Source organism: Cupressus sempervirens, chromosome 1 (assembly GCF_028749045.1).
Source record: "Cupressus sempervirens isolate cs-2001-9-10 chromosome 1, ASM2874904v1, whole genome shotgun sequence".
NCBI lineage: Eukaryota > Viridiplantae > Streptophyta > Pinopsida > Cupressales > Cupressaceae > Cupressus > Cupressus sempervirens.
Genome location: NC_143118.1, coordinates 515376935 through 515389169, shown reverse-complemented (window position 1 = coordinate 515389169; position 12235 = coordinate 515376935). Strand labels below are relative to the sequence as shown.

General features: G+C 33.1%; 1 protein-coding gene across 1 annotated transcript in view; it reads left to right on the top strand.

The window, feature by feature from the left end:
• Positions 1-12235, top strand: part of LOC149578497 (Mitochondrial inner membrane translocase complex, subunit Tim44-related protein) — a 220744-nt gene that overhangs the window by 168911 nt on the left and 39598 nt on the right. The window contains exons 8-9 of the mRNA XM_089829480.1: positions 154-255; positions 584-652. Coding sequence (XP_089685606.1) covers positions 154-255; positions 584-652 — 171 coding nt within the window. The remainder of the gene's footprint in view (positions 1-153; positions 256-583; positions 653-12235) is intronic.

Below are 12235 nucleotides of genomic sequence, written 5' to 3'. Positions count from 1 at the left end.
ATGAAGTTTTATTGATTGCTTTTCTTTAGTGCTGAATATAAATCTGTCAAATTTTTGGAAGTTTTAATGTAATCATTTGTATTATTAATCATGGTCAAATGTGTCATGCAACTTTGTACCCTTGAATATAGTCTTTGCCTGTCATTGGATTAGATTTTCAAAAAAGAAATAAAGCAAAGGGAGTCTATCTGGTCTCGTGTGCATTGGGAAATGATTGAGCCTGTTGTTAGAGTACAAACGTTACAAGCTCGTATGGTAAGTACCTATGACTTTCATGGAAAATAAAATATAGTGAACTTAAGATAAATTCCCATTCTAGGATATCTCTTATTATTTGTGTTAGAAAGTATTGAATTAATGCTTTGGCCTATACAGTACTTGTTGGCATCTCACAACTAGAATAATTTATCTATAGTAGCTCAAAATTTTAAAATATTCATTAATTTCAGTTTAATGATGGATCTCGAAGAGGCCCTAATATATTCAAATTTTTTCTTTTTACATAGTTTTCTCAAAACATTAATGTTACAATAGTTAAGATACTAATTTTACAAGTGATTGATTGCTTGACTCACTAGTGCAGATAGGGGTGGACAAAGACGACCTGGATAAAGCATTTGTGCAAGTCACCCTTGAAATACTGACTAACCAGGTATAGTGAACTTTTTTTGTCAATCTATATTTGGCTAAGATATATGGAAAACAATAGTTATTTTCTTATGTAGGTTGATTACATTCATATAGCATGGAATGATTTGTGGACCATTTCTTATGTCTTGGAAGGAAAAGCTTTCACTATGTGTTAACGGGTTATTGTATTATTATTAAAGAAAATTGATTAAAATTAAGCTAAAGGCTAGATTTTAAGTAGATTTTGTTAAAAGCACTGCTATATTGAGGGGTATAACAACAAGCTTTTACTTTTTCAATTTAATATCATAACCATATAACTTAATCTCAAAGTGTATTCATTGCATATAAACATTCATGTGAGGTCTATGTACAATGCATCACAAGATGAACACAAGATAGACGTGTAAGCTTGGTGTAGGGTATTATGGAAATAATTGGAAAATATATGCTTGTTATTGATAGTGATCAATAGATCAATTTATACAAGAGACTGAATGATGTTTCCTTAAGAAACAATTGTAAAGAATAGAAACCTTCTATTCTAGAAACAAAAAACTAAATATTAGAAACATTGTAATATTTACATATGATTGCAATAGGTAACCATTAGATACTAAACAGAGATAACATAAACTATCTATTATCGTAATACCCTCCCTTAATGAGTAATTTGTCTAGAGCACGAAGCTATCAAAAAACGTAAAAGACAAATTCTGTCTGCTCAAGGGGCTCCGCACTGTTCGCTGTGGGCTGCGGACTAGATTGCTTTGATAGGGAAGATAAGCGCTTCCGACATTCAACCTTCATGTGACCAAACCTATGGCAATAGTTGCATTGAATGTTCTTCTTCTAGGAGCCTTCTGAATTTGGAGCAGAGGATGTCTGCTGAGAAGACTAACATGATTTTTGAGGTGAGAAATCAATCAAAACCCAACATGATTTTTGAGGTGAAAAATCAATCAAAACCCGACATGATTTTTGAAGAGAAAAATCAGTCAAAACCTGAGATGATTTTTGTGGTGATAAATCAATCAAAACCCAATATGATTTTTGAGGTGAAAAATCAATCAAAACTTGAGAATACAAAGCTTTGTTTTTTTTTGGAAAAATAGTAAAACCCAATAGATAATTTTTGTGGAAAAAATGACAAACCCAATAGAGGAATCCCACACAACTTTGCGAATTACATAATCATAAATTTTTAAAGGAAAATATATAGAAACTCATAAGAATTTTTTTTGGAAAAAAAAAAAAAACCCATTAAAATTTGTTTTTCTTTTTTTAAGGGAAAAAATTATGAAAAGTCGCCAAAATTTTTAAGGGAGGCAAAACACGAGACTTTGCATGGTAAAAGCAACACATGCAAACAACATGCAAGTACATGCAACGAACATGCAAGTACACGCAACCCTCAAAAAGTAGAGACTCAAAAAAATTGAAGGGTGACCCAGAAGAGAGCTCGAAAAACCTAGAAAGAATTTGTTGTCGGTTTCTGTATCGATTGGCTTGAAAATCGAGGCACCAAAAAAATGATGACAACCCAATTGAGATCTCAAAAAAACCACCAATAATCAAAAGTCGGCATATTCAAATCGCTTAGAACTGAAACCCTAGTCGGATTATAGAGAGAGTTGGAGGCAAATGTGCATGTAATAATTTTGAAAATAAAAGACAGATAATTTCAACCAAGAAATTATAATTCTTTTCAAATTTTTTTTGAGTGTTAGCTCTGATACCATATTATGGAAGTACTTGGAAAATATTTGCTTGTTATTAACAGTGATCAAGAGATCAATGGATACAAGAGACTGAACGATGTTTCCTTAAGAAACAATCGTAAAGAATAGAAACCTTCTATTCTAGAAAACAAAAAACTAAATATTAGAAACATTGTAATATTTACATAAGATTACAATAGATACCCATTAGATATTAAACAAAGATAATAGAAACTATGTATTATCATAATATAGGGCACTATACGTGCTAATTAGCCTTATATAGGAAAAACGTGATTTTTGAGGAATTTTCTTAATTTTAGTTAAATAATATTTTTTAAGGTCATTTTAGACATTTTCAATCATTTTAGACCATTTTCAATCATTTTCCAAAGTTTTGAAGTCGTTAGGCTTTAAAATGCAAAGGTTGCTCAAATTGGCAAGTTGTAATATCAACATTTTTTGAAAAAAGAGGGAGAAAAACATGGAAAAAAGTTGAAAAGTCACCTCATGAACACAGATCAGTCTCATTAAATGATTAGGGACTTAAATAAGCATTTTGCGCTTCATTTGTAGAGGTTAATGAAGATTTGAAGTGAGTTTTGCAATGAAATTTCTCTAGTTTTCTGCTTTTTTCTGAGTGTAAACAGTCTGAAGACAGCTCATTTTGATTCATTTTTCTTTATCCTTATGATTTCACAGTGATTGGGGTTGATAGTAATCTGAATTTACTTTATTTTGGCGTTGGTTTGAATTTATTTCATTTAGTTTTGACTAAGATATCATATTTTGAAGAGTACACGATTATATTGAGATGGGGGGTGAATCATTATGATAACAACTTTGCCAATTTAAAACGTTTTATCCAAACAATAACTTCAAATTCTGAAATAAACAATTATGCACATGAACATAATAACACAATGTTTACATGGAAACCCAATTTGGGAGAAAACCATGGCAAATAATTGCTTTTTATATAAACTTGTTCTTTTACAATGATTTGTTGGCTCTGACCTATTAGAGGCTCCAACCCCTATGTTTATGAGCACTGACTCACTGAAAGCTCCAAGTCCTGCATTTCGTAGGCTTTGACCTACTGGAAGCACCAACCCCCACTGCGGTCTTCGTGAACACCAATGCACTGAGCACAAACTAATTCTCCAGCTTTACACTATTGCTTACTCAACTGGTGATGGATTTTTAACTTTCTCTACAAATCTGAATGCTTTCCCTTCTGTATAATTCTTCCTTCTATACCATACTCTCAATTAAATATATGTTTTCTTTTAATTCCTCTTCTCAAATATATATATATATATATATATATATATATATATATATATATATATATATATATATATATATATATATATATATATATATATATATATATCTGCATACACATTTATATATTCTGCACCTTCTTTAAAGTTTCTGCATTTTACTTCTCCTCTCATACTACACCACTCTTTTTTCTCTTCACACTCTTTTTATTATTTCAAATATATATTCCGCTTAATAAGCTTCTCTTCTACTCCATCTTCATTATTTTCTTTTTAAATTCTGCTTATTTCTCTCTTCCACAGTCTTTCCACATACCAAAATTGAGTTCATTTATATATCTTCCATTAACAATCATGCCTCTTAAAATGAAGAGTCATCTTATTTGCTGATGAATTCCCATAACACAATGAATAATTTTAAGTAATTATGACATAAGCTGCTGTTAATACTCATTAAATAATTGCTGAAGACAACTTATATTTTAATTATGACCAACACGACACTTCTTTCTTTCTTGTCTACAACTTTTGACCCGGATAACATAATTGCCGACTCACTGCTACTTTATAATATTTTTATTGTTTACTGTTTGATTTTTAAACTCATGATGGCACTGAAAAGGAAGGTTGCTTGACTTTTGATAGATCATTAACATTTGATGGACTGTGGTCACTATAACTTTTCTTGGAGTCACCTATCACCATCTTCACCTGCTCACATTTTGCACCCCATATTGTGTGACATGGAACTGCTCTGACTGGAACTGCACATGCTTGGCTTCAATGTGCCGTCTTCATACTCAACTCGCCCCATTTTGTGTTTTGTCGAGACTTCCCAAATTTAATATTCAATCACTTATTATATTTTTATCGGGCCTCAAAGATATTATTGCTTCACCTCATTCATATTGAAATATCGCTGCTGATATATGCTTACCATTTCCAACGCACCTAGAGTATCTTCATGTTGTGGTTTAAATATATTTGTCATTTGATAATATATCAAACCTTTGTAAAACACTTATCCGCTGTGAAGTTCTGATACTATTGAGGATATTGGAATGCTCTTTTAATTTTGGTATCATCTTTATTACATTTATATTGCCAAATATATCTGTCATATCCAGAAATGTTGGCCATCATTGTGATTGTTCTTCTCGTTTTACTTATTCCTTCAGTCTACATAATATTAAAATCTGAACTCAGTGTTTATTATAACCAAGTTGGCCATAGATAAAAAGTTGGTTACAATAATATTAATTTCTGCCATTTGCATATTGTGCCGTTATTTTGATTGTACCGATGATATCAAACTCTCTGGTCCAACGATGCACACAGAGGTATAAACTTCTGATTTAGTGTGTAATGGTTCACATGAGATTGTTTCCCTTCTTTGCTGTCATCAATATATTTCTGTGTATATGTCTATGATGGTTTATACTGGTTCATAGGTTGGTCTAGCATCAAGATATACTTCAATAAATATTTTTGGTTCGTCCATAATCATAATCACACGGCTTGTTAACAATCACAATTACTATGTATACTTTCACTCCTGATTTGAACAACCCATCCGACAATCTCTTCCTCATACTTTTGGAGCTTTGTGTCATATTTAATGTTTGTGTGTCTTCTTATGCTCATTGAGTCGTCACTGCATATTTAGGTAGTATCATGTTTATACGAGTTGTCATAGGTAATGACTTCTTTTTCATATTTAAACACTACTTTAAATAAGTCACTATCTTTAAACTGTCCATAAAGATTTCTGTTCAAACTGTTGTCTCACATAAAATATCTTGCAGACTGGTCTTTTGGAAAAACTTTCTTTATGAAATGAAAGACTTTGATAACAATAATAAATCAGACAAACTAGTGACAATATACAATTAGGTTATAGAATCTTCATCACTCTTCATAAGTCTTATGCACTCACTAAATCTTCAACCTCACTGTCGTTTTGATTGTAGTCTTTTTATAGCACAGTCACAATCTTAACAATCCCTTGAATGCTCTTGACATCAATTACAATATTGCATCAATCTCATGAATGCCTTTGACATCAATGACAATATTTCCATCATATTTTTGGTCTTGAAGGTTTAATCCCTGCCTAGGGTAACATATGAGCTTGTAAAATGTAAGATTTTCATTTGGCTCAAAGAAAAATGCCCAAATCGTGTATATTAGTCTATTTTTATATGTTTTAATTGTTGCTCAGGTGCATAGCATGAGGAGATATTTCATATGTATCAGTCAAGATAGTGAAGATTTTCAGTTTGCATTTGTGAGAGGTGGATAAAATTGAAGGTTTGGGGTCCGCATGCAATATTTTTGGAAAGAGTTTTGAATCTACTTTCTTTTGCTTCAAGTTTGACTCATTTTCATTAAGAAATGAGCAAGTTATGCCCACTTCTGTAAAACCGGTTTGTTTAGATTTTAGTTTCCCATATAATGTGGTCTAAAGAATATTTCGTAACAGCTAGGTATGGTTGATTATGAACCTGAAAATTGGTGGGTGGGTAGTTTATCATGTTTTGAACAAGTTTCATTTCTACCAGACAAATTTATCTTGTGATTTGAAGGGTCAAATAAATCCATTTCCAAAAACTATCCTGCTTAAGCGGTTTCCTATCATTGTTGCGACAGGAAGGTGGTAAAACTTTGTTATATGTGTATTTGTGTGCTTGATGACCATGCATGGTTTGGGAATGTCTCATTTATCATTAAAAATGTCCCTGAAGGTTTCATATTGTGTAGGTTGAATACCCAAATCAAGTTTAGGGTTATATCTAATTCTTGGGAAGTATGCCCTTTTGGCATTAGATTGGTTCCAAGTTTTGTGTAAACCTTTTCCTCTGCATCAAATTCCCACAGGACAAAACCATGGCAAGTTAATTCTTTTATATAAATACTTTTTTCAAAGTTCGTCCAACCTACTAGAAGCACTAATCCCTCAATAAATTTGTGGGAATGTTTCCCATTAGAGGCACCAACTCTTCATTAAAATTTCCATCTTATCCACGTTGCTTCTTCAAGATAGACTTTTCCCTTTGCAAACTCTCTTGCTCAACCTGTTATTACTTGATCATTTTTATGCCGCAAAATGGTCACAACCTTTTCTTCAAAATCTGCATGCATTTTTTTCATACAATTCTCTTTGATTCTAGAATATATCATCTTTACATATCTTCATGTATTCTTGCTACCAAATACACATACTTTCTCCTTTGTATATCTGCTATAATTGCTTGAAAATCTGCTCAAACTCCCTTAATCAAATATACATAAGGTGTTATATTGAGGCCTTTACACATTTCTCATTCATCTTCTCATATATTGCTCCAACATACCTCTTCATTGAGAGAGGCAGCCTTTCATAAATGGGCATTCATTATATATTTCAATGTTAAAAATGATTGAATATTTCAATATCTCTTTTATTATGATTAGTGTGTGCCATCATAATTGTTATGTAGGGAAATGAAGCAACTTGATTCCTTGTGTAAGCCCTCTTAGACTCATCTTTATTGACACTGAATGTAAATATGTAACCACTTGATTGCTTTACGAAGACTCACTAAGAGTCATCTTTGTGCTCGTGACATCTACACACTCTGGGGAGCCATTTTGCACTAAGCACTGCATTTATCTTTGTGAAATCATTTGACTACTACATGGAGGCCATTCCAGACTCACCCTTATAGTCAAGGTAATGGACACAAGTCATGAAATGATTCGACCATGGCAGCTACTTTTTGGAGGCACTCTTGGAGTCATTCTCATTGCCATTATGAATACCCCTTAATATAAAGTTTAACACTTATAACTCCTTTGATATCCTTTATTCTACAAGAAGGAAGAAAATTCGGGTAAATGAACCCAACTCTAGCAGCCACAGACCTTGAGTCTTGTACATTATTGCTTGATAAGGAGCGGATGAGTGATAGTTGGCATAAGACAAAGACAACTATACAAGATTTTTAGGGAGGATCCCTATTTTTGAGGAGATAACTAGTTGATTTGTTGACGATCTAGAAGGCCATGGAGAATAATAGAAGGCCTTATGAGCATTTTTAGTTGATCAGAGACAATCTCCTATTCTTTTAAGAGAACCCTACTTTTCCTTACTTTTAGGAGGAGACCCCTAGTTGGCTTGCTTCATCTATGCAGAGCTCACAGGGAAACTAGTAGATCACCACAACTGACAACAAGAATTTCTCTTAGACACTTGAAAGTTCTCCACCCAACTATCATCCTATGGGCACAAGGGCGTTTAAGAACAATTCCAACCCACAAATCAACAACAATTGACAACTTAGCTACAACTTCTCATATCAAAGACTACCTTTGAAGCCACTTTTATCATTAGGCCTAATCCTAGGCACATGTGGTTGACACAAATCCAACTTGGAGAGGATGGAGTAGACTTGATCTTCCAATGTTTTTTGTCCCTTGAGACTAAATGCAACATCAAACAATCACCATTTTTGATCCACACCAAACCCTTGACACCAATTACATTATAGAAGCTTAGTTTGCTACTAGTACTACCTTTGAGGTTTTTCCCTACAACTTCCTAACTTTCCAATCAAGTTACCAAATATAGCACAATTTTGAGGTACCCTTTCAACCTTTGCACAACATACCTCAAATTGGATTCAAGGTTTTACAATTAAGGGTCGTAATGGTTGACTGATTAGATAGGCCTAATTGGGGAATTGTGTCACCACCCGACAAATTGACATCTGATGACAATTTTAAATACTTGGAAGAGGACAGGTAGGGTTCTCGCGAGTCTCCATGAGACAAAGAATATCTAAAGAACCCAAGGCATACAACAAAAAACATAGGTAAGACAAAAAGGAACCGATTTCGTTCCAACATTGACCTTGAGGTCAGGAGACATGCCACCTCTAAACACCTGTAGGTTGCGAAAACATCATTTGACAGCCTTAGGATGACTCTTCACCCAACCGGGTGGGAAAGAGTCCTTAATGATAGCCTTAAGATTATGTATAACAACCCACTTACCATTCTTTCTAGCCTTACCAACAATAATTATAGAGTGTTTAAGTTCAATCATATGTGCTTTAGTCAAATCTTCATTGAGGAATATCTTAGAGGAAAGTGGAAAGAGCTTACACCTTGTCTTGAGAGTGCAAAGGTGATCAAGAACATATTTATTTGATAGAAATAGTGTACACTGAAAACCGAACCAAGCACAATTAAGAATGATCCCGCTAAGTCCTAGATAATCATCCAAAAATGAAGCGGCAGCCAATAAAGGGCGTTGTACTAATTATGGAAGGCCACTTACTATAGGATTGAGTTCTCTAAATCTCCAAGTATGTTCTTTAGAGACTTTGGACTGAACAAGAGCCTTGATGCCTAACAACGGTTGATCACTATTGTTATTACAAGCAAAGGCCCATGATTTAGGGTGTTTCTTTTTGTTAGATTTGAGGTATGTTGTGAAGTGACCAGCTCGGTGTCCAAGGCTTTGAGTGCCAAGATATCAAGATCCTCAATGTTGGTATGTTTAATATTAGCATTGATCACGGAGCGTAACTCCAAATTTTTTAGCATCTAGGACAGGAACCTTGTTTGAGTGTTCATACATAGAAATATTCAAGTGCGTGGTTCCCTTCTCCAACCTCATCATGTGATCAAGAAAATCTCGTAAGGTGGCATTAGTTACCTTATTCCTCTGGTAAGTTTGGAGAGGAGTTGCACAAACAAGGTCCAAGAAGGGGGTATCAAAGATTATAATAACCTCATTCCCAAGTATAACTTTATCAAAATTAGATATTCCTGAAGTGGAAGAATAAATTTCTCTATTAAAATTATATGTTCTTGAAATGTTAAGCTTGCTCAAGCTGGAGTTGTACTAGAATGGGTAACTTCCCAAGAAGCCACATTACTTCACCTTTGTGAGAATCACCTTGATGCAATTAGTGTTGTGCTTCATTAATTCTCATGAGTGATGGGTTTGTGTGAATCACTTCTCATGAACCATGGGTCAATGAGTTTGACTCAAAAAACTATACAATTGAATTCTAATAATACCACCGTGCAATTTTAATTGCTAGCATTCCACTACCCCTTTTTTTTCATTTTTGTAATAATTCTTGACATTCCACAAGCTGGCAAGATCGCTAGCTTTGATATCATTGTAAGATCCCTCATGAATTATACCTTTCACCAACCCTTTGAACAATTTACTTACAAATTTGTATACTCAATCAAGAATTGCAAAGATAATGTCAAAGAAATATATACTTTGATTTGCAGATAAGAAGATTGAATAAACTCATAACCATTTTGTATTGAATGATTTGACCGAGATTTAAATCATGAATCAGTTTACCCTTATCTGAATACAATTTTTTGTTAATAAAGTCCAAAATACAGAAAGAGTAACAAGCTTCACTTCAAACTTCAATGCAGGACCTCAATGTTTGCCAAGTTGTTCTTAAGACAATCTTGTCACAAACAATAATCTACTAGAAGGCAATAGTGAAATGAATAACTGCCAACAAGAGGGTACCACCTTAGTACTCACACTGTCGAGTATGAATTTGTTGTAGATCCATTTTAGTAACACCAGTAAGTATATTTGCACCACTAGGCCTTCCAAATAATAAAATCGATGACTCCAATAACTATCGCAAGGATATAATGAGTCATGGCATATCCTACATACCAATAGTATTGTCGTTATAGATTTTGTTTAGTATAGTGCCTCTAATAATCTCCAAAATATATCAATTCGAATATACACTTGCTTCTATATTTCCACTTCTGATAATGTCTACGGTAAGACTTAAGTAAAGTATGATTAATTCTTTCAATACTTCAGGCCCCATTCTTGCAAATAATATTAATCGCTATCATTGTTCCTTATTGATCTTAACAAATTGATCTCCAAACATCAGTTATTCCAGTCAATATTATGGCATAGTTTTGTGAATAAAGACAACATAAATTCCTAAAACTCTTATTGAATATTGATCAAGGACATTCTTGTGAATGTTGAGAGTAGATCAAGGACGCACTTGGTGAATGTTGAAATTCCTAAAAAGGAATTTAGATGGAGATTACATATTTCTAAAGGTTTATCATAGCTTGAGGATCGTTCTAGAATGGCCATAGGGAAACTAGAGCCCCAAGAGATCATCAAAAAGCTTGAAACCTGAAAATGAATTCTCTCTAAATATCAGATGGGAAATAGAATGGGAGTTGGATATTCTTTACTTGCATTTATGGATACATATATTTTTGTATGTAAGCTTTCTAAACTTGTGTGCAGGTTCATCCTTGAGGACTATTTTGAGTAGGAGAAGCACCTTACTAAGTGGGGCATCTTGAGGTTTTTGTCAGTTAGGAACATAGTGAAGAAATAAAACTATTACAGATGACGAAACTCATTAATATTAGAGTTGCACAACAAATGCTATTCGCATAGTAAAATTGGCAGGACTATTTTGAGTAGGAGAAGCACCTTACTAAGTGGGGCATCTTGAGGTTTTTGTCAGTTAGGAACATAGGGAAGAAATAAAACTATTACAGATGACGAAACTCATTAATATTAGAGTTGCACAACAAATGCTATTCGCATAGTAAAATTGGCATTGCTTGCCCACAAACAATATTGGGTAAGGGCAGACTATGATGTCTCCTTTCTGAAATAGGGTTCAATAATCATAAATATGATAAAATAAAAAACAAAAAAATTTAATTAATAATATTAAAGTACAAAAAATAGATAATATTTAAATATAAAATAAATAAATGAATTATAGACCCTAAATATGGCTCAAGGAATAGAGTAGTTCATTGAACTTAGACTCATACACAGTGATGACAAGTTCCTATAAAGCTGTAATAGAAAGGAATAAAGAAGAAATAGTTATATAAAGAAAACAATCAGAAAAAAAAAGAAAAAAAATTAGAAAAGGACAAAAAGGTAGAATAGACAAGCTAAGAATGAGAATATATATATATATATATCCGTATGATTTGTCTTTAAAAAATCAAGTAAGCGATTAAATTAAACAGGCCTGTGATTTTATGTAATGAGGCAGAAACTATAACTATTAAGGCATAGTTTTTTAAATAAAGACAAAAGAGAGCAGTTTGCGATAAATACTTCAAAGAAGAGCAATTAACTTTACTAAAAGTTAGTAAATGAATTCAAAGGGCAAGCGATGACTTTTGAAATATCAATCTCTATTAAAATGCAATAAAAGCAATTTTTTTTTGTGAAAGGCTGCGATGATGACTTTTGAAATATCAATCTCTATTAAAATGCAATAAAAGCACACTTTTTTTGTGAAAGGCTGCGATTAAACCAAGGATAAGATTGTGCGTTAAGGAGGGTGGCAATTGGTAAGAGTACATCTTTTAATTATGAAGTGGTCTCTCCTTTCAAAGGAACACACAAATATAAAAAGAGAGCGCAATCTTTGAGAAGAGATAGGAAGATCTATAAGGAGATACCATTCTAAGTAGAGCAGATATGGAGTGTGTGTGTAGTAAAAGTACAACCAGATCTGTGAAAGAGTGTAATTGCAGAAATACAAATATAACAATGAT